The 23117-nt window shown below is 40.0% G+C and overlaps 1 protein-coding gene and 1 long non-coding RNA gene across 4 annotated transcripts in view; one reads left to right on the top strand and one right to left on the bottom strand.

The window, feature by feature from the left end:
• LOC130158061 (uncharacterized) overlaps positions 1 to 11303 on the bottom strand; it is a 35150-nt gene extending 23847 nt beyond the window's left edge. For both annotated transcript variants that reach the window (XR_008825144.1, XR_008825143.1), the window contains exon 1: positions 9705 to 11303. This is a non-coding gene — a long non-coding RNA (uncharacterized LOC130158061). The remainder of the gene's footprint in view (positions 1 to 9704) is intronic.
• UGGT1 (UDP-glucose glycoprotein glucosyltransferase 1) overlaps positions 1 to 22321 on the top strand; it is a 46221-nt gene extending 23900 nt beyond the window's left edge. For both annotated transcript variants that reach the window (XM_056358383.1, XM_056358382.1), the window contains 18 exons: positions 643 to 849; positions 1487 to 1618; positions 2594 to 2724; positions 5058 to 5153; positions 5477 to 5579; positions 6051 to 6130; positions 6587 to 6776; positions 9353 to 9511; positions 11320 to 11405; positions 11741 to 11825; positions 12377 to 12465; positions 12939 to 13043; positions 13638 to 13722; positions 15037 to 15219; positions 16413 to 16573; positions 17075 to 17189; positions 17819 to 17935; positions 18291 to 22321. In XM_056358383.1, the coding sequence (XP_056214358.1) occupies positions 643 to 849; positions 1487 to 1618; positions 2594 to 2724; positions 5058 to 5153; positions 5477 to 5579; positions 6051 to 6130; positions 6587 to 6776; positions 9353 to 9511; positions 11320 to 11405; positions 11741 to 11825; positions 12377 to 12465; positions 12939 to 13043; positions 13638 to 13722; positions 15037 to 15219; positions 16413 to 16573; positions 17075 to 17189; positions 17819 to 17935; positions 18291 to 18479 (2313 nt within the window). In that variant the 3' untranslated portion in view covers positions 18480 to 22321. The remainder of the gene's footprint in view (positions 1 to 642; positions 850 to 1486; positions 1619 to 2593; positions 2725 to 5057; positions 5154 to 5476; positions 5580 to 6050; positions 6131 to 6586; positions 6777 to 9352; positions 9512 to 11319; positions 11406 to 11740; positions 11826 to 12376; positions 12466 to 12938; positions 13044 to 13637; positions 13723 to 15036; positions 15220 to 16412; positions 16574 to 17074; positions 17190 to 17818; positions 17936 to 18290) is intronic.
• Positions 22322 to 23117: the final 796 nt, after the last annotated feature.

Genomic DNA, 23117 nt, shown 5'->3' with positions numbered 1-23117 from the left:
AATGTTTTCATTTGAACGGGTTAGCAGTGCTAATAAAGCAGTAGGTAGAGGCTTGAAAAACACAGTTTGTGCCGCTTCCTGCTGCGTGACCTGGGGAGATTGGTTCCTGCAGAGTCTCTGATTTCCAGCCTCACCTTATTTGTAGGGGCTGGAACGTCACTGACCTTGTACTAGGACAGAACCCCTCTTGGCACTTCGCTAATACAATGAAGAAAAGAGATGCTTTTAAGCCCATGGTTTTAAATTGAAGATGTCTGTGTTTTGGTTTGGTCACAGAGCAGAGAGCAATGCTCATGTTCATCTCGTTTGTTCTGGGAAGACAACTGAATTGTAAAAAACAGATAGCTTACTCCTAAAGCACTGTTTTGCCAGACCTCTGAGTTGTGGCCATAGTCCTATATCTCTTCTGTAGCACAGTATTATCTAGAAGATTCCTGTCACAGTGCTGCCTATACATAAACTAAATACTTGATGTTAAATTAGTTCATTCATCCATTTAACCTTGTGCTGTTATTTACCTGATTTGTAATCTGGTTTTCTGGTTAAGAAATAAAAAGCTTTTGCTGTAGTGTTTATTACAATAGACTTACGCTTCTCAATTAATTTCTAAAACTCTCTTAACGCATGTTTTGTTAAACACAGAAATCCAGCAATAATGTTCGAATTAGCATGATTAATAATCCCAGTGAAGATCCAAATAGCCAGAATACACTTGTTGCTAAAGCCATATGGGCAGCTCTGCAGACACAAACATCAAATAATGCCAAGAACTTCATCACCAAAATGGCCAAAGAAGAAATTGCAAAGGCACTGAAGGCAGGAGCTGACATCTTAGAATTTGCTGTTGGGGTAAGCATGTTTGTTGGCATTTACACAGGTAGGATACTTCACTTGTTCTTCTGATGAATTTTTTAGTGTGATGTGTTCATATGCAAAAGAGGCAGTAACAATGGAGAGTAACGCTCCTGGTTTTGCTATTGCTTGTTGGTTGAGGGGGGTGGGTTTTTTTTCTCCCAAGATAAACTTAGTAAATGTAACTGTACATCTAAAAATAAAGTAAATCATACACATCAAAGCTACATAACTTCGAAAAATCAGGAGGAATGCAGATTTAGGAATCCGAGTCTGTTGTTTCTTGGGGGATTAGGGGAGAACGATAATCTTTTTAAAAAGCTGAGAAAAAAATGACATTTCTCAAAGTAGGTTTAAAAAAGTTAGGCAAGAATCACTTAAGAACAGAAGAATGGAATAACTGGTTTAAGTATCCCAACTTCTGATATGAAGGGCCACAGCCCTAGTAATTATTGCTAATGTTTGAAGGTGACAGGCAAGAACTAGGTTGAAGGCCACAAAGAAAAGGGGCCTGGGGATAAATTTTAGCAAGCCAGAAAGATGTTCTCGAATGGAAACAAAAAAGCTGCATTTAAAAAGTGTGCAGAGGTGTAGTTTTCTTCCCATTTCAATGTCAAGTATTCTTTTCTTTCAGGGTATGGACATCAGTATTTTCAAAGAAGCCTTTGAATCTCCCAAGGTGGATTTTATTCTGTCCCATGCGATATATTGCAGAGACGTTCTAAAGCTGAAGAAGGGGCAGAGGGCTGTGATCAGCAATGGAAGGGTGAGATCAATCAGCAGACACTGAAGGAGATATTCCACCTGTGGGAAAGAAGCAGACCTTGTGCGGAGTCTAGGGATCAGACGCAGAGCCTCAGCTGCCTTTAGGTCTCAACACACTTTTAGGACCGCTTCCAGTTTGATTTATTCAGACATTCATGACCCTTCCTTTGTACTGCGTGCAGCTACTTGTTTGTGTTTTGTACATCTTCACATCTCTCTCTCAGTAACACAAGTTGCTTTCATGTTGGCAGTGAATTGAGTCCAGGGGCGGAAAGGGATGATAAAACTGAAAGATTGTGCTGCTTCAGTTTATTGGGCAAAATGTGCTGGCCCTGACCAAGGTGCCCTGGTCTCTTCCACCAGCTTTTTTCACAGTAGCCACTTAGATTAGGCACGTGATGTTACAATGGTATTTCACCGCAAATAATGAAACTCAGCTCAGTACAGCGTTAAGTTTTCTTTTGCCATCTGCTTCCTAGTTAGGAACGCCCCCCCCCCCCCAAGTTCCAGTGGTTACTGTATACTTCAATGGGTTAAAAATTTCAAGTGATGAGTTGTGGTATTTATTTCACTCTCTTAGCAAAATAACATGAACTGTCTAGGTAGTCTTCAGGCTTTTGAAGGCTAGAGGAGTGACCTGTGCTGGAGTCATACTGGACTACTGGAATTGGCCTGGTATTCTATTGCCCCTTCAAGACGTAGCATTGCATGTATAATTTAGTATTCCTGACTTCTGAAAACCAAGCACTCTGTGAAAATTTTAAGGATGCGCTTTATAGGATGCACTTTATGCCTTTAGCCTGGGACTTTTGGCTCTAAATAGTTAGTTAGCTGTTAAACTCCGCTGCCAGACATTAATATCAGCCTAAACAGTTAATACCCACTGAGACTGGGGTGCAGTATTTATTTAATATGTCTTTGAATTTTGTTTCGGTGTAGCTTTAACCTAGTAATGCAGATCCTGCTTTTTTTATAGATTATTGGCCCATTAGAGGATGGTGAGATGTTCAATCAGGATGATTTTCATCTCCTTGAGAATATCATACTAAAGACATCAGGACAGAAAATCAAATCTCAGATTCAGCAGCTGGGATTTGAAGAAGATCTGTAAGTACACATGAAGAGGCTTACAAAAAAGTGGTGGTACTCTGATAAAGTGACTTTCTGCAGTTTGGAGAAAGCTTTATCAAGTATACTCTGGAAACGTGCTGTAAACAAACATGCATGTGTTCATATGGTTAGGGCTCAGCTGTTCAGAGGGAGAAGTGAGAAAAGAAAAGGATGTACATTATCTTTGTTGGGTTTCAAGTGCTTTAGTGACTGACCTTTGTTACAGTTCACAGTCTCCTGGAGGTATGGAGCTGTAACTGTATCCGCCAGATTCGGGAGGCAGTTCTGAGAGTACTGGCAACCCCTGCGAGGGTACCGTGCTCAGAGTTCCTCGTTCTTGGTTCATTATCTAGTAGCAACCTGCTGTGGCTGGTCTGGTGCCTTGTGACCAAAGTTGGAGGAATTACTGGCTGAAGCCTCACCGACAAGCAGCAAGAAACTGGCAAAGTGCCAGAGTCTGTAGGGTTTACTGTAGAGTGGTTCAGGTGAACATCGAACAGTAAATGTTGCCAGTTTACTCACAGCAGCGTGGGTGGCAGCAGCCTGCCGCATTATCTGAGGAGTTCCAGAAAGTGGTTCCTTAGATTGGGGTGGGGAGGGATACAGGTGGGCTGAAAAAAATAAAGACTGAGGGTGGTGATGTATTCTGCAGGGACTGGCTTATTGCTGTGTTCAGCTAGATGAAGTTCCGTTCAAGGTTTAGGTGACTGGTTGTGGCAACTTTACTAACGGAGGTGATGTCTCTATGCAGAGAAGAGTGGTTTGCTTTTGTGGGACGTTACAAAGTACAGACTGCTGCATGTTACTACACTTGCTCTTGAAAATGCTTTCTGCTCCAGTAAGAGAAGCCTAACTTTTCATTAATTCTAAGGCCTTCAGACTTCTTACGGGTTTTTCCCCCAGCTAAATCTTACCTGACACGCTGTTTTAAACCACTTGCCTCCAATATGTCAGGGTTTCATAACTCATGTGTAGGATTACTACAGTATTGATTTAAAAGCAGAAGGAAGGGAAGAAATTGAGAGGCTGTGGGAGTATGCCTTCTGAATCTGTTTGCAGTTCAGGCCAATCAGCACTGAACTATCAATATAAATTATTTTAGTGATATGTTTCGCTGTCAACACTACATGATCACGGGCACTGCTTTTAACTTTTTGAAGAGGAACAATAGGAAAAGAGGTAGAGATAAGAAAAGCAAAGTCACAGTTCTAGATAATTACTGCAAAAAGCTTGGGGGGAGCTAACCAAAAGAAAATCTTCAGGCTCAAAAGAACTGAGGTCCACAGGTGTGCATTTGCGTGTTGGATCTCATAGCTAAAGATAGTTTCTTCTGTATTTAGCATTACATTTTTCCATGATGCTGTTTGACTGTTAAAAGGCTAGTCATGTAAGTTTAGCTTGAGGTCATCTGTGCAGTAATCGTGTGTGATTCTGAATCCTAGTGGGACAGGTTTTAACAGCATTCCAAACACTGCTGCATCCATTGCTGTGTTGGGAATTAGAAGAGAAATAAAGGTGATAGGGTGGAGGAAGATGGCATAGTTTGAAAACAGGCTAGTTTTGGACAGAGCAGTGTTTTTTTGGTCTGAATGCTGCCAAAGTTTTGGAAAAACTTTTGAAATTATCTGCATTGGAAAACACTGTAGAACTTGGCAGACTTCACCAGGCTTGTGGTTTTGGCATGAACAATTTAAACAGCTGTCGCTGTAAATCTATGAGACTTACTTAATTCAGGAAAAGCTGAAAGACCTTTAAGTTACGGTACTTGGCAAAGCTATGAGGTACAAATCAATTTTCACTGAACTTTCAAGGGGTTTTACATTTTCAAGATTAAATATATTCTTAAAATACGAGACTGAAAATGTATGGGAATAATAAAAAGGAAGAAGTCAGAAGTAATTATCTTTTAATGACAGGACCCCTCTCTCTCTCAGAAGTTTCTCCACATACAGGATTGCTTCCTAGCTCTTAGAGTCGTGTGTAAAATGGGAAGACTGCTGTGAAACAGGGGTTTGGTCTGAATGGCTTACAGGTCTAAGAGGTTGGTGAAGTTCAGGAACGTACTACCTATCGCATGGCTGACCAGCCGTTCTGTATTTGTCACAGAGTTAAACCCTTTGGTATTCTCAGTAATAAGGCAGCAACCTGTTAAAATTAATGGTGGATAGCCCTTAAATATGTTTAATTCTTCAAAGCTTGTGTAGAAAGGTAGTAGAGGTGTTAAGTTTGTGTATCTGAATTCACTGTCTTCTCTTTTGCTGCTAACTAGCAGAAATGTGGTAAGTGCGAGCATTTTCTGAGTACCTGTAAACATGTTTTGTTTTGTTCAGTGCAAGCGACCTGGTAATGAAAGTGGATGCTCTTCTTTCTGCTCAACCAAAAGGAGAGGCAAGGATTGAATATCATTTTTTTGAAGAACGATACAGGTATAGAATTGCTGGCATTTGCTGAGCAATAAGCTTTTCCTTGTCTTTTACTGTTCCTATTGTTGTACGTTGCTTTTAACTTAAAAAATAAAAATCCAAGTAGCAATAGGAAAGTCCCCAACAGTTTTCAGGGCACAGCCAGATTCCAGATTCTGTCAGTCTCTATACATGTATATGTATATATCTATATTTTTTCACTATCTAGATTCAGAAGATGCATAGCGTTTAGGAAGTAATTTGACTTCAGAATGAGATGGACAGTGTGTTTTTTGTAAGATTATCCATATTTTTGATACTTTAAAATTGTTTTTTCTTCTGTTTAGTGCAGTTAAACTGAGACCAAAAGAGGGGGAGACATACTTTGATGTTGTGGCCATTGTTGATCCTGTGACCAGAGATGCTCAAAGGCTTGCTCCATTACTTCTGGTGTGTATGCAATGTTGTCACGCATTTTATGGCAGTTTCAAAAAGTCTCAGTTCCGTAATTTTGGAATGTTTGTCTTCCTCCTTGATTGGGTGGTGACCAACGGCTGCCTCATAGTGTGTACGAGTTGCACAATACATTTATTAGTGGAAAAACTAATTACAGTGTATTACACACTAACAAGATCATGCTTGGGTATTGTCTACATAGCTTTTAGTTTCACCATTTTAACAGTTTAGTTTGCAGTGACTCTCTTCTTGAGTCTCTGCATCTCAAAAAGAATGTCTGCAATGTGAGGCAGCAGGTAACTGTTCTTAAAACCACCAATTAAAAAGTGGGTGTGGTAAAGCAAATAATGAGAAGGGAGGATTGAGAATGAGCAGCTAACGTGCCTCCTTGAGGTCCTGTCTATAAAAACAGCGGTCAGTTTTCTAGTTCCTGTTTTAAGGGATGTCTTTTGCTCGTTACATTAGGTTTTGAACCAATTGATAAATATGAACCTCAGAGTGTTTATGAACTGCCAGTCCAAACTTTCTGACATGCCACTGAAAAGGTAAGCAATACCACACCAGGGTTAAAAAGAGAGAGAGAGAAAGAAAAACCTGTTGGAATGTGCAAACAGAAATGTGGTCAAATATCCTATAGGAAGCCTCAATAACTGCTTTGAGCTCCTTTATGTAATAGCATGATTTCCCACAGGGAATCTGAAAATTTGTGGGTTGCATGAGGTAATTCTGCTGGTTTACAAGTTAGGCTCTTTTATTTATTTATATAAAAAAGTTAAATAACTTACTAATCTTAATAGCCAGGTTTTGCACATTCTGTTTGCTCCTTCGGGATGAAAATTCTGACCTGTTCTAAAGTCAACACAACCTGTGTTGCTTTGGTCAAAGCTGTGGAGACACTGCAGATCTAGGAAAGCTGATGCCATCAGCAAGTTCAATGAGAGTGAAATATTTGCAAAGTCTGGCAGAAATACGTTCTAAGATTGTTCTTTCTGAAATTTCAGCTTTTATCGCTATGTTTTGGAGCCGGAGATTTCTTTTGCAGCAGATAATAACTTTGCTGCAGGACCAATAGCCAAGTTTTTGGATATGCCCCAGTCTCCGCTGTTCACTTTGAACCTAAACACTCCGGAGAGCTGGATGGTGGAATCTGTCAGAACCCCGTATGACCTCGACAATATTTACTTGGAGGAGGTAACAGAAATCAACGTGTTCTTATTACTGCATTGAAATGGTGTTGGTTTTCCAGGGCTTATTCTTGTAATTGCAAAGAAATGCATAATTTTAAAATGTTAATAAACACAGAACTGTGGACATTAACAACTGTTACGTTTGCAGACCCCTAAACATTTTCTAGGAGAGACACAGGTAAACCTGAGCTCAGTTAAGGCTGCTGTTCTCACCTACTCATGGATGCCTGAACCGGAGATTGAAAAATACTGTAGGTTTACTTGAAGTGGATCCTACAGATGCTCTGAGTGTGTATATATAACGTTTCACTGTCATGAGCTACAAACAAAGAAACTGTTGGTCATTAAATAACTTTCTATTAGTTGAAAAATTTGTTTCAGGTTGCCACGACAGCAAATGGCACGACAAAAAATAAGATTACCATTTTTTAAAAACCTCTTTTTAGAAATTTTTAAGTAAGGTCTGAATCCGGTTCCAGTAAGTAAATTCTACGTACTTTCACTTGCTCTCAGAAGCAACCAAGCTGGTTTTTAGCTGCCTGTTCATTTTCACAGCTTTTGTTACTGGCAAACAGTCCTGTGGCCCACAAAAGGAAACGCAGTACCAATAGAACAGTCAAACTGGTGCAGCAGAAATGCGCTCAGCTGTGGCAGGTTTAGGAGCTGACTGCTGCTAGAACACGCCTTGAAATTAGACTGTTGCAATACTGATCTGGGCAGTGCTGCCCCACATACACAGGGATAAAATAAGGACAAAATAAAAATCCAAGGGGCTAGAGTTTAGCAGGAGGAGGACATTAAAAACAAAAGAAGAGTATCTGTGTTTACAAGTTAATTCTCATTAATCTTTAATGAACTGGATAATTCTGTGCTAATTATTAACCTTTTGCTGTTAACTTCCGTAGTTTTCAGGAGATCTAGCAAAGTGGGCTAGTGGTTACAAAGTGCACTACACACCGTGTTATGATGGGCACTAAAAACACATAGATTAAAGTTAGAAAAATCCACCTGTGATGCAAAGTAGAAAATTTTGGACTTCAGGGTGCAACATTAAATAGTAACTGTTAAATGAGGTGGTCAAATAATCTTTTCCCTTGAAACAAGCCCTTATTTAGTTGGCCTTGAAGAACTGCAGAGAAATATTAAACCCAGGATTTTTATATGTATAATCCAGCATATGCAAAGGATGCCAGAGTGACAGCTCTGGAGGCTGAAGTTCCCTCTCTGCAGAATGAGTATGGCACAGGGGGGCCAGGACAAGCTTTTCCCCACCGATATGCCTCAATCCTGACCTGGAGCAACTGCCTCTAGAGGCAAGAGGGAAGTTCAGGCTCCAAAACCAGCCAGCCCTGGGCCGGGTCACAGCAGCCCCAGCTGCGTGGTGACTCCTGCAGTACAGAAACCTGCCCGCTGCACGTGTGGCAGCAGTGTGAGACCCTTTACCAACAGGCCTCTTGAAAAGCAACCGTCTGTACGGCCTTGTAATCATTACAGATGTGTCTTTTCTCCCTGAACATTGTGTTAGTAGCCTCCTCTTACTTTTGCATCTCTCTGATACCGTTGGGGAATCTGATATTGCCGATCCTTTACTAGTTATTCAGAGATCTAGGAAACTTGGGTGTGTGGTGCTGTATGGGTTTGTTTTGGTTGAGGGTTTCTTTGTTTTTCATCTCTTAACCTAACTGAAACACCTTAAACGAGCCACCAAATGGTCGCTACTACTACATGTTTCAAGCGTCCAATTCCCTTGTCCCCCTTAAATTAACTGAAAGCCTGAGAGGGGGATTAAACGCTTCAGGCATTCAAAGTACCATCCTGCACCTCCAAATAAGCAGTAGCTTTACTTTTGCAGATGCACAATTTCCAATTCCTAACGTGCAGTCTGTTGGTGCTGTAGCAATTAAACTGTTATTTTGGATGTGCAATGAGAGAAGATGCTTTGTGAGATTCACTAATATTTTGCTTATTTAGTGTCTTTATTTATTAAATAATACTATTATTTATTTAGGCTACATCTGAATGTAGTCTGGTAGGGACCCAAGGTTTTTGGGTTTGTGGGTTTTTCCTTTCTTGGCATGACTTTTTTGATGTAGGAAAAAGGATTTGCTATTTCTGACAGTACCGTAGCACACTAAGAGTAATGCAGAGCAAAACAAAACATTTATTTCACCTAATAAATATTAGACGAGACTAGCTTTAAAGAGATTTAGAGTCAGCGTTCTTGAGCCCATCATATACTTTTTATGAGATGTCAAACCAATCACTTACTTGACTACATTCTCCAATAAATGTTGAAAAAATCATAACTATAAAATAGAGCAACAGTCCTTCCCTTCTCTTATCCTAGCATCTCACCCCTTGAGATTCAAACCTTTTTGGTCAGGGACACTTAAGAATATGTGTATGAAATTTGTCACTCAAAGGAGCTGAGCTCTTTGAGGCTTTCTAGGTATTTATTTAATAAAATTACTCTGGTAAAATTGTTATTTAATTACTCTGGCTATTTTAGAGAGTGACTGAATCACTAAAAATTTGCACTCTGCAGCTATTGCTGAATTCAGCAGTATCTTCTCCTTACAGGTGGATAATGTTGTAGCTGCAGAGTATGAGTTAGAGTATCTGCTTCTGGAAGGACACTGCTATGATATTACTACTGGACAGCCACCTCGGGGACTCCAGTTTACACTAGGAACTTCAACGAGTCCTGTCATTGTTGATACTATTGTTATGGCCAACTTGGTAAGCATTTGACTGAAACTGGCAACAAGTAACTGGTTTTCCAGTCAGCACCATGACTTGCATAAACCTCTGAGTATTTTCTACTATGTGAGTTACGGATATGTGGTGTTACACGGCACAGCTGCTTGCAAACATCGGAACCACATCATTCCTAACATTAAGCCTACAACCTTGCAGCGTACTTGTTTCTTACCTTTTTCAAGATGTACTCCTTTCCCTTCAGCTTGCTGAGAGGGGTCGTCAGGAATATCTTATAATGATGCCAGTGTTCTTAAGTGACTCTCTCCGGGAAGGTCAGGTGGTTCTGATTTGGTTTTTTTTTAGACTGGGTAGTCTTTAGACCATCTGCTGTGGTACTGTGAGCCTCGGGTGTACAGCTGTCTTATTTTGGGACCCATTTCTTCAGGAGATCTGTGGAACAAATGGAGAGAAGTCAGCAAGAACAGTTGACATTCTAGAAAATAAAGCTAAGCGTCAAAGAATGGGAATTGCTTAATTTGGTTGAGAAAAGGTGATGGAAATCCAAGCATGTGATTGTTCCCTGCAGCTGCTTTTGTAAGGCAGCTGCTTAAAGGATCAGTCTGTTTGCAGTGTCTGCACTGGGCAATGAGAGAGGTAATGGACTGAGATCATGGCAAGGGAAGTTAGCCCCTGGAATATTTTCTTGACATGTAAGGTTAGTTAGAAACTTGAGTAAACTGCCTTTTGTGGTTTGGGGTTTTTTTTTTTGAATCTGTAAATATATTAAAGGGAAAGCAAGAAAAAATGTTTACTTCTGCTAAATGTTTATTTTAAAATTCCTACATTCATCACCTTTTCTTAGCCAGAATATATCCTATAATGTAATATTTCTTATTGTAGAAAGGAAGATGACCCTTATTTTATGTGTGATCACACTGTGTATTTTAGGGAATAAAGCTTTAATGGCTTGGAGGTGTCTTTCTAAGTAGTTAAACCAAAGTGTACGTACTGCAGCACACAGTGCTGTATCTGGGAATCCCATTCCTCCGCTCCGTGTCTACGCTGTGGAAGGGCAGGAGGAGACCAGGAACATGCCCTGTGTGGTTGGTTTTTTTAGGTTTTGGGTTGTTTTGTTGCTGTGTGTTTTTTTTAAAGCTAACTGGATCACATATGGAATTGCATGTATTTGGGGTCACAGGGTTATAGTACAAAACTGGATGGGACACTGAGGCATCACTACAAATGTTTGTATCTTCTGCAGGTGTAATAGTCTAAATCACAAAAGAAAAGATTCAGATCTGGAACCTGAAACTTCAACAAGATTTGTACACAATATCTGAATTGCACATTGTAATGATTTAAGTTCTGTAGAAGAGAGATCTTGTAAGATATAAATTATGTTACAATTTCCTGCTGTAGATGAAATACCAGCATGTCGAGCTTCAAAATCAATTTAGATTTTGTTTTTTAGACAGACCTTTTGCGCAGTGCTGTGTAGTTAGTTACCAGCCAGTGCTTTGAAATCCACTCACTCCTTCATGAAGGCAAGCTTTTGCAGAAAAAAACTTTGGGATTGCACTGTTCACATCAGCACGCTCTGAACACTTTTTCTTATCTAACAAATAATGATAGACCTTTCCATAACCCTGTCTCTTATGGAAAAAGCAACAATTTCAAATGGAACTTCTGGGTTTTTTTCTCCTGGGTTTTAAAGCCTTAAGGTTATGTGAATCAGCTTGCTTATGAATAACCATTTTCAGACATAAAACAGTGGGTCAAATGACTTAAACACTTGTTCTTCTACATTCGCATTTTCTGGAAACTGACAAATACTCTTCACTTCACAGGGTTATTTCCAGTTAAAAGCCAATCCTGGTGCATGGACTCTGAGGCTTAGAAAGGGCAGATCTGAGGATATCTACAGAATCTACAGGTAGGACAGCATAAGAAATACTTTAGTCTTTTTCTTGTGAAACTTTTGAACTAGGTAGGAGGCACTGTAGTATGTGAATCTTAACAGTTTCCTTGCCAAAGCATAGTGAACTGAACAGCAAATTACAGTTTGTACTGAATGTAAGTTATGTGAGATGAAATAAATAAATTCATTTAAAAAACCCAGCGTGTGCACAACTTGACGTATTTGTTACTTTGTTGCATGTCTCAAACCTGTTTTACAGTACTAAGGCTTAATACCATGTAGAAAAAAAGTGTAGAAGAAATAATTATTTCTGCATTGCAGTAAAGGTCAGTATTTTACTGTCTTTTCAGCCATGATGGCACAGACTCTCCACCTGAAGCTAGTGAAGTTATTGTTGTTCTCAACAACTTCAAGAGCAAAATCATTAAAGTGAAGGTGAGTTTTTAAAAACTAGAGTTGCTCTTAAAAAAGACTAATCAATGGTGGGGAAGAAACTTGATTAAGGCCTGATGATCCCTTGCTGCAGGCATCATTTGAGGCAGTTGGCACAAAGTTCACATCACAGTATCAATAACAGAAGAAATTATCTATAGACTTTGTTTAGGGTTTTTTGATGACACTGGAGAGAATTACATGTGTTGGGTTTGGTTTTTTTTGGGGGTGGGGGGAGTAGCACAGTTGGTTTGTTTCTTTGAGGATTTTTCTTTGCTAGTCTCCATCATCAAGGATGGTCACTAAACACCTCTTAGCAAAGCATTTTAACCATCTAGACTAATGTGCCTTTGGTGTCTGAAAACAGCTTCTGAAAATCTGTTCTGAAAATGACAGTTCCCTCCTGAGCTGTTTCTCTGGACACCTTCGGTTACCTGTCAGCTCACCAGACACGATTCTGGCTGCGGACAGAGTCAGTGTCAAAGTTACACTCTGTAGCTGTTTGCCCAGGATGTGGTGCCACTCACTCACTAAAGCAATGTTCTGCTTTGTAGGTTCAGAAAAAACTAGATATGATGAATGAAGATCTGCTAAGTGATGGTACCAGTGAGAATGAATCTGGATTTTGGGAATCTCTCAAATGGTAAAACTACCTCAATATTAACCTGCAAGTCTTTTGAAACTGGGAAACTACTTGATGATGCAGTTATGTCTGCGATATTCTATAGCTGTCTATTAAGGCTGTTTGAATTTAGGGCTGTCTTTCATAGGACCTCTCTGTTTCCAGAGAACTGGGCTACTGGTTTGCACCTGCCTACCTTCCTTTACCCTCACTGCTACCTGGGAGCCTGAAAACCTCGTTCATTTCCAGGAGCTGCATCTGGGCCAGCAGTCTTTCATCTAAATAGGTCTTCATACATAAGCTACTGGGTCTTCCACGTCTGTGTCTGCAGCGCGCGGCCTTGTGGAGGATTCCCTGACCAGCCTGGGGACACCAAACCCTGCAGCTGTACTGTGTTAGGCCAACACTGCTGCCATTTATAATCTGTTGCGCTCCTTCCTATATAGCTGGCCCTTACTGTCTTGTCCTTTACATAAAAACATTTGTCCTTTCAGGGGATTCACAGGGGGACAAAAGAATGAAGATGCAAAACAAGATAAAGATGATGTACTAAATATATTCTCTGTGGCTTCAGGACACCTATATGAAAGATTCCTACGGTTAGTTCAGAATTTATAATCCAGGGGTCTCAAATGGTGGTTGTGTGCCCTTCTTACCACAAGGAAAAAGGTTAGAACTTGCAAGAATGTAAAAAAAAACCAACGCTTTTTCAGCAGCTCACAAGTGCTCTAGATTTTGCATCTACTTTATTATAGGAACTTTTGTCTGCATAACATTCATACCTTCAAAATAGACTTAGTTTAATAGATGGTATGTTGCTGTCCTAAATTTTCTCACTACAATATAACCAAATAAAAATGTGTTGTTAAGTTATAAGTCATAGTTGCTTTGGAAAAGAATCTGAGCTTCTGTTCTTAAAGGACTGAAAGCCAACAGGTTGTCTATTCTATGACTAGTTAAAATATATAGATTGTGTGTGTGTGCGTGTGTGTGTTAGTAATTTTATAGATAAAATTAAGCAATTTGCAATAGACTGAAGCTCCCCACTTTTTCTTCATGCGTGAAGATCAGTTACCTGACACATTAACTGCAGTTAGGCTAATGTAAAATAGCAATTTGTAATCTGTTACACAGCTGATCCTAGTGGGTGGCAATTGTTCCTGTTAAATGCCTTATTTTTTTTCTTTTGATAGCATAATGATGTTGTCTGTGCTGAAACACACTAAGACTCCTTTAAAGTTTTGGTTTCTGAAGAACTACTTATCACCTACGTTCAAGGTTTGTTACTGGTTAGAAATTTATTCTATGGTGGGGAAAAAGTTAAAAAAACCCAAAACCAAACCTGCAACCTGGGCATCACGCTATTGTGTAAAGCTATGTAGTTACCTGGCCATATACCTTCTATTTTTACAAAGCACTGAGCTGGTATAAGCTGGTGGTTCTGCCTAGAAAGCTTTGAGAAGTAACAGGTTGACAGTGGAGTCATGCAAAAGGTAAATATTCAAGAGAACAGCACCTATTAGGAAAATTGTACTTGACAGAATTTGAACTTTTTTTTTGTGACTCACACGACAAAGGTATAGATTTTAAGATAAAATTCAGGGCTATAAACTTACATCTAATAGAGAAGGGTTGAAAGATCATATGAAAAACCCCCAGCCCCTACCAGAGAAGCAGTGCCTGTGACTAGGTGTGGAGAGAGCTTTGTAAGAGGAGACACGAAGGCCACGTTTCAGACTGCCCAGGGTGCATGAACAGCGCATGGCAGTGACACAGGCCCAAAATGAGTACACCTGGGCATACTTACCGATTATGTGATGTATCGTAACGTGAACAGCAGGATGCAAAACAGAATCCAGAGGTAAATGGATGTTAAAACTTTCAGGAATGTGCAACGTCTAACATTTCAGTATTAGGAAGTAGCATTTCTTAGAGGATCTCACCTGTTCAGCATAAACCAAGGGGCCGTAATCGGCAGTGTCTCTGCTGGTGTAATCCCCGGGCTGTGCTGTGACCCTGCTGGCAGTCACCTCTTGGGTGGTGCTGCTGTGTGCTTCCCCCCGCAGCCCTGCTGCAGCAGCATCCCCCCCCGGCTCACCCTGGCCTCCCCCGGGGTCAGAACGAGCCTCACAGATAATAAGCTCAACTGATTTGACAGTGGGCCAAGCTGTTCTAGCAAAAAATGTCTCCCGATTCTTTTTCTCTCATTTTATTATTCCCATTTACACTGCTTTGTGTAACAGTCCTAAATAATAATTCTCCCATCTGTGAAATTTTATTATTTGAGTAATGCATTCTTTTAAACTGATCTGTGGGTGACTATAAAATGGCTCATAAGTAATTATGTGGGGAAAAATGCCAAAATATTTAGTTGCCTTATGATAGTTGGCTTTACAGTTTGCACTGATTGTTCAGTTTGGGGTTATGTCATTGTTTGAAGTAACAATGAAACGGTTTTCTTTGTTGTATTTCATTTTCTAATGTTCTATGCCTTAGAACTGAAATCTTATCTCTTGTAATGCACTTTTCTTTTTTCTGGTAGAGGAGCAAAGAAATGAGATAAACTACTTTTTCCCCCCTCTCCCTCTGCAGGAGTTCATCCCTTACATGGCAGAGAAGTATAATTTCCAGTATGAGCTTGTCCAGTATAAATGGCCACGCTGGCTTCATCAGCAAACAGAGAAACAGCGCATCATCTGGGGTTACAAGATCCTCTTCCTAGATGTGCTCTTCCCATTAGCTGTTGATAAAATCCTGTTTGTGGATGCTGATCAGGTAACGCAGAGGTTGGAATGACTTGATCTTTTCCTTTTTTCTTTTATTTTTTTTTTCCTCTAAGAATATTATGTTCTGAATACAATTTCTTGCAAGTTTGAGCCCTTTGCAGGCATGACTGATGGTTGACTTTGTAACTATAGCAGCACATCAGCGAGCGCTGTTTTTTCCGTATGTTCCCACAAAGATTGGTTTTACTGGCCTGTCTTTAACTCTTGCTTGGTTCCTCATCACTCGCTGTGATTTGGGCTAGTTTGCCAAATAAGATTCTTGTTTCACCCTTCCGTTCTTCCAGTCCCACCTGTTCTCCCAGCCTGCCGGTCACTTACCACATGAAGTATTTTCCTAAGTCACGGAATGCCCTGCCCCCTCTCACCCCCCTGCTTTTAACTTGGCTGGATCTGGGTGGCATTCGGAGGAGCTAGCGGGACCCTAGCTCTGCATGGAGCTGAGTCCTGCTGCAGAGCAAACTGTGTCTACAAGGCTTTGGATGTGCTTACTGCCTGAAAGGTTTGGAATTACAGGATATATGTGCAGTGAGAGCTGCCCAAAATACTCCTTTGAAAACATATATGAAACAGTGAAGTACAGATTATCAATGCAGAAGTATGAAATGCCTTAGGTGTTCTGGTACATGTGCAGTATGATCCCGTCAGTTAAAACCATTACAGCTTGTAATGGATAGCTGAAGTGTCACCTTGGATAAATTTGTAGCTTTGCTGGTCAAATTTTAGGTAATTATTGCTCTGATTATAAAAAAGGTATTAATATGGTGGTTTTTTTCCCACCAGAGTGTTATTTTTAGAGTAGTGTAACTGCCGCAACATCTGTGTCAAAAAGACATTACAAAGCCTTCGTCCCTGAAGGGTTTGCAGACTTTCAAGAGGAAGGGATACAAAGGATCACAGTAGAGTTCATGTCTAGTGAGAATTCTTGCTGCTTATTAAGCAACAACTTGGCACTTCGGCTGTCAAACCAAGCCCCTATCAGATTATTTTAAGCTGTATTTTAGTTGCTTCAGCTCTATGGGCAGGGGAGACAATGCCTTTTGTGCTGTGTTTCTTTACTACATATACACAATGCAAAAGACTGCAGCGTAACAGGTAACTGAATTGGATTAAATCCTGACCAGCATTTCAAAATGACCTGCGGCAGGCTTCTACAAATAAAACTAAAATGTTCTTTCTCTTCAGATTGTGCGCACGGATCTGAAGGAATTAAGAGATTTCAATCTAGATGGTGCTCCTTATGGATATACTCCGTTCTGTGACAGTCGAAGAGAAATGGATGGCTACAGGTTCTGGAAATCAGGTTACTGGGCAAGTCATTTAGCTGGAAGAAAATACCATATCAGGTACTGAAGAATTCAGCTTTTTCAAAATTGAGGGGGAAAGCTTTTGCTACTACTACATAGAACTAGCAGAAAACTAGCTGAGGTATACAAACAACACTGCAGTGAACCACTTTTTGCTTACTGTTGCCTCTTCAAGGTTCCATTGCCTATGGTCCATTTGAAGCACTAGGGACACTGAAGTTACTTTCAGTATGCTACAACTTTTACAGATGAAGAACTGAAGTGTTAAAAGAACTGAAGTGTTAACTAACCAGACATCTTCATTTGTTAATAACAAATGTTGGAAGAAGGGACTGCATGACAGCAAAGCTAAGATAGACTTGTTGCAATTTTTTTTTTTTTGTATGATCTTGTTAGAACTGCTCTCCTGCCTTGTATTAGATAATTTGATGTACTGCCACCAAGAGATTGTTTTAGCGTATTATATCTCGGGGTCTATTTGGGCTGCAGTAAGTTACCCATCAATCAAATGTCATTACTAATTGCATCATCTCCATGTAGTGCTCTGTATGTTGTGGATCTGAAGAAGTTCAGAAAGATAGCAGCTGGCGATCGACTCAGAGGACAGTATCAGGGCCTTAGTCAAGATCCCAACAGTCTGTCCAACCTTGATCAGGTGTGTTTTTATTGTGTTGTTTTACTGGGGTATGATGGCAGGTTGGGACCTCTCCATTCCTGGCCAAACTTCAATCACAGCCAGATGCCAGCAGCAGTCCCTTCGAATGAGGCATATGTTGATAGCATCAGATTTCACTGGTGGGTGGAAACAACATCTTCCCCTTAAATGTCTTAAGACTATCAAATTTTCCAGTATACTCCAAGATAAATACATAATGCAGCTGGATACTTGTTTCTTGAGCTACCCAGCTCAGAGTGCTTTACTGTGCACTGACTTAATAACATGGGAGGAAGGCTTGTACTGTGGTGGATGGAAAAAATAACACAATGATTTTAATTAATAATAGTCTTCCAGACTGGTCCAGTACAGGTTTAATACTGGATTCATATTACTGCTTTAATACTGTTTGCTAAGTAATTGAATGCCAACAAAATAAGAATAACAGTTGTATGCAGGTTTTTTTCCAAAGGACTTTGTTTGGCATGGAAAGGTTGATACATCACTTTTCATTTGCACTGGGAAAAAAACTACACAAGTTAAACTTCTCAGTACTGGCTGGCTGAGGTGTGGTTCCTCCTACCCTGCACCCTGTGGGAACTGCTACTAACTCTTGCTCTTTACAACAGGATTTGCCTAACAACATGATCCACCAGGTGCCAATTAAATCACTCCCACAGGAGTGGCTGTGGTGTGAAACATGGTGTGATGATTCCTCAAAGAAGAGAGCAAAAACCATTGATCTGGTAAGTGTAGCATGGCTCCCTCATTCTGTAATGTAATGTAAAAAAACCATAGTAAAATACAGTGACCGGTTTTAGAGGCATTTCCCTTCCTCTGATCTAGGCATGTCATCCTGTATTGTTACTTACATGTTTTCAGCACTTCGAGATTTTTCCTTCAGCTTTTCTCTCTCTCACTTGGAGCAGTGGCATTATTACAAATTTGGAAAGACTTCAACACTGTACTCTAGCTAAAATACAAGCATGTCTTGTTCACCAACAACAGATTAATTCCACCAGAGGGAACCATACCTCTATTTGGTAAATAAACCTTTTTTATGCATTAAGTGTCTGAACAGTTTGTGGGTTTTGTTTACAGTGTAATAACCCAATGACCAAAGAGCCCAAGTTGCAAGCAGCGATGCGTATAGTTCCAGAATGGCAGGACTACGATCAAGAAATCAAACTGCTCCAGAGTCTTTTCCAGAAAGAAAAAGAAATGGGAACGCCAGCTAAGATGCCAGGACAACACCACATACATGGTAATCTCTCTGTTTCCCTACTTTGACCTTCTTCCTGCCTGTTTGGACGGGGGTTAAGGTGTGTGCTCGTTCACTGTAAGCTTGCGCCGTGCCAAGGCTTGCTTGGAGGCTCTGTTAAATAATCCGTGTGTTTTAATGGGCCAGAAAGCCTTGTTGGCTGAGGCTGGTGTAACTTAGCCTGACTGAAACTTAGACTCTAACAGAGAGCTATATTGCATACTTGTGCCAGTTCTGTTAAAGACCCTCCCTGATCCCGCAATTTTATAAGCTTGGCCTTATCTTAACCATTAATTAAAGCACCGCTATGCCCAATGGGTATGAATTGTTCTTCAGTCACTGGTAACTTTGCAAAGAACAAGTCTTTGGGGGTTTATATACCAATTTTCAAACCAATCTGCCAATTGAGGCAGCTGGAAACAGAGTGCTCATTTTTTTCTCTTCTCTTCTACAGATCCAGCAGCACATGTGGAATTATGATCCATGGAGAAAAATTCAAGTTAGACTGTTTCATAGACAATTTTTATATTGAAACTAGTTTTTTTTTTCTGGTATGTCTGCAAAACTGCTGAATAATTGAATGGGATGATGTATGCATTTTTATTACTTGCCTTTGGGTTAATTTCTGCATATGAAATAGGATCTGGATTGCTGGAATTAGCATTACTGTTTTTTTGCACCTGTGGTGGAGATGAAAGAGCCCATGATGGAATTTAGCATTTCAGAAACAAAACTTCAAAATCCACTGGAAAAGCCACAGCCTGTTCCTTCAGCTGTTGCTGCCTCCACCACTGATGAAGATCCTGTTAGCCTCAGATCTAACTTGAGAGCCTGGAAATCGCAGACTCATTGAGCTGTTGGCTACAGCGTCAGTCCTAACCTCAAATGATGGAGATAATTTTTCCAGGTAACATTAAAAGGCTTAGCATCATGTCTTGAATTTGGGATACTGTTTTATCTGCAAGTTTTCAAATGGTTGGAAATGTTTCTCAGATTTGTTCCATATGCCCTTGATTTTGTAACAAATCCAGCATTACTTGGATTCTCTATTTCCTGTCTTTGTTTATTGCCCAACTTTTGAAGGTTTGGCTTAATGTAAAGCTATCAGAAACTATTTCAACACCCATCCAGACTCAAATTCCTAAGCTTACAAAGTGAGCAGAACATTGAATTTGACAGCTCAGTTCATCCTAGCCCATCTGACTTGAATCAAAGTGCCCTCCTTCCTTCCTCCTCAAAGATTAAATCAGTCTGCAAAACTGGTAGGGCCTTACTGTTGGCTGTGGTTCACTGAATCATGAATGTTTTTTGTTTATGAAAAATCTGTGGAAGCTTGGAAGTTTATCATCATGTAAATTTCATTAACTTTATTTTTCTTCAAACAGAGACGTCACATCAATAAAAACTTTGGAGTTCTTAGGTCTTAAGCTTTAGTTCACACTCAGTCCTTGATCATCCTTTATGCTTGCACATGTTACGGTCCTAATTTGATTTTGGGGTTTCTGAATATTTCACCTGCATTTGTTTTCATTTTCTTGCACAGACAAGAAAACATTTTCCTGCAAGGATTAATTACCCTGGTCTAGTTTTCTCATTCATATTCATGTCTTAATTTTAAAAGATGATACTGCCATAGTTCTGTGTTACGAATGTACTAATTAAAACAAAAATCCTCAAACCCCATTTCCCTCATTCTGTAGGATTACCGTCTGCTCCCTAGAACACTGAGAAGTTGAAGTGTAAGAACTAAAGTGGTATTTCTGGTAGTAAAATATAGCTCCCTATGTGGTGCTGCTTTAGAAATCCAAACTGGGATCATTTCTGCCTCCCATGTTTTTATATGGGTGAATGTTCTGTGCTGCAAGAGCCTCACGGTAAAGATAATCCTGACTTCAGATACTCATCTAGAGTTACTGTTATTATACATCCTGTATGTGTTTAGGAGGAATCTGAAAGACACCAGTGGTAGTGTGTAAACTGTTTAATATGGCAACTGAACAGAAAAGTAGCTTTTCTCCAGGAAGCTCAAGAAAGGGCCCAAATCCCTAACCCAAACTCTTAAAAAAACACGTTAAAAGAAATAGCTGGGGTCCCTTAAATGCATATTGCTGGCACCAGTGACAAGGTCACTAAACTAATCAGTGACACTGCACATACACTGCTGGTGAGTATTGAAAGGGGGCAGCTGTAGAAAGGTGTGGGAAAGGAGTTTATAATCACCCCCTCTCCAGAGGGAAAGCTATGCCAACACGGGGGGCTGGGTATCAGACCAGGAGCTTACAGAGTATGAGTTACCGGCTTAGGTCTTTTCTGCGTTGTGGGTTTTTACAGTCAGATAGTCTCCCTGATGCTCTGTAAATTCAAGTGGCTTATGCTTCCCATCAAAACTGTTCCAGTTAAGGGTAAGCAGACTTACACTGGAAGGACTTTTTTTTTTTTAATGTAAAAAACAATCATGTGCCTGCCAACAAATTAAAGTACTTGCATACTACATTCATTAGCCTATTTTAAACAGATACTACAGCACATGTAAGATTACCCTTTCTATGTTCAGCTACAAACTACTTAAGCCTCTTTGGAGCACACGGAATGGCACAGGATCAGGTAGACAGCAGCTGTACACCGCTGTTATATCCAGGGGTGGACAGGGACAGCAGACCACCTAGGAGGGATGGTGTGTGGGTGAGGACCACATCTGCCCAAGCTCTCAGAACAAGAAAACTGCAAGCTTTTTGCAAAAAAGTAACCTCTTAAATTCAGCACAGTATTTTACAATGCCTTGTTTGGAGTTGAATAAGAAGAAAATATTTTTAAATTAAATGTCAGTTACAGAATAGTTTTCTCTAATTATGCTCCTCCATTCTAATAGTTAATGTATGTACTTAAACACCCACACTGCATATTTCTTTTTTAAAAATTGTAAGACCTACTAAGCTATGGAGAGTATTTTTGTTCCCTCTGCTTCACAGAGACCATGCTTTCTGTTCAGATTTTATTAAGGATAAGTATTTCACAGTGCTCTTAAGAGTCCTGTACCTGTTCTCAAGTACATTTTCAAATGCACATGGTACTAATAATTCTGAATGTGAACTATTCCAGTTTTTCCTGGGAAGCCACTACTTATTTGCACACAAGAACAACAATCACAGAGGAGAGCAGTGACTTATTTTGGCTCTGTACATATGCTTGCTTGTAGTGCTCAACTGGGCCTTTAAAAAGAAAAATCTTTTGACAGCTCCATCTTGAAAGCATCTCAGAGTAAGATGATTACTGAAATAGAGCTGCTTCTGATCACGCCACTGATGGCCTGTTCCAGTAAACTAGTAAGACTGGTAACAAAAACCAGAAAATGGGGATTATAGAGGTCACAACATAATTTTGGATCCCTCAGACTAGAAAGGGCACTTTGCGGTGAAGTGATGACACTGTTCCCAATCTCTGGACACAAGCAGCTTGCCCTCTTGGTGAAAACTTCACCCTGAAAAACGCCCAGTATTTTAAAAGGAAGATTTCACTGCCTTACTAGAAAACAAAAGCAGAGAGATACATTTTTAAGATTTCTCTTTCATTTAGCTATTGGGGGATGGGTTATAAAGAAAATGAAAGGGGTAGGTCATGTACAAAGCAGTAATCCAGTCACAGAAGCCAATTTATTTTTTTTTTAATACAAATTGTTTTGCATATCCAAATCCTCTGTAATCTGTTCAAGAGTATGCCGTAACTCAGTGTGGCGCTGCTCCCTACTGACCCACGATCCTGGGAGTTACTCTACTGAGTGTAACCTGAACTGAGATTACAGTGCGTTTCCCCATACAGTGGCAACAATCAGATCTGTCTATATATAATATAATAAAGCCTTTTCTGTTCTTTACCCATGCCTCTCCTGTCAATTACTTTGGGTCTGGGAACTGATGTTTTAATGGAGTTGCTTAGAGGACATTTTTCACTTACTCTTGTATTCAAGTGTTGGGATACTGCTGAAAAGCTTCCAGAAAGGAAAAGTAAAGAGTTCCTTCTCCAAGCCAGTCCCTTGTTATTCACGGTATTAAAGTAACCCCTAAACTGAGACACTTCTGTTAAAGAAATGATAGAAATACATTTGAGGTAGAGTTGTGGGGTTTTTTCAGCTTCACCTACTACTAATAAAAAAGGTATTTCTGCATCAGTTTCCCTCATTTGATTAAGTTTTATACTGATACATTCACAGTAAGCACTCAGAAAAGTCAGTGTTTCTCAAATAATACCTCCAACTACACAGGCACGTTTGGGTCTCTTTCAGAGTTGGGAAAGGATTCCAAACTCCTATGGGACTCTGAGAAAAGCCTCTCAACCAAAGCATCTTTATTAATCGAAGAGCTATAAAAATAGACAGTTTTACACAGAAAGCTCACTTGAATGCCATAGAAATACGGATTTGGTTTCCTACAGTTGGCTGTTTGAACTTGGCCAGGTTTGGAAAATGACAACAAATCCTAGGAGACAACTCAAACAGGACAAGGAAGCAGCCAGAAAGGATAAACACCTACTGCCTCTTCTACCAATAAGGGGGTTTGCACCTCCCCCCCCCCTTTTAGTTTTCAAAGTACATACTTAAGCATACGACTGTACATCAGTACATGGTTTTATGTCTGAGGCCGATTTCTCTCCACCCCAAAAGAGCTAGCTTA

The sequence above is a fragment of the Falco biarmicus genome, chromosome 13, assembly GCF_023638135.1.
Source record: "Falco biarmicus isolate bFalBia1 chromosome 13, bFalBia1.pri, whole genome shotgun sequence".
In the NCBI taxonomy this organism is placed as follows: Eukaryota; Metazoa; Chordata; class Aves; order Falconiformes; family Falconidae; genus Falco; species Falco biarmicus.
Note: the sequence above shows the minus strand (reverse complement) of the source record. Positions and strands in the feature narration are given on the sequence as shown.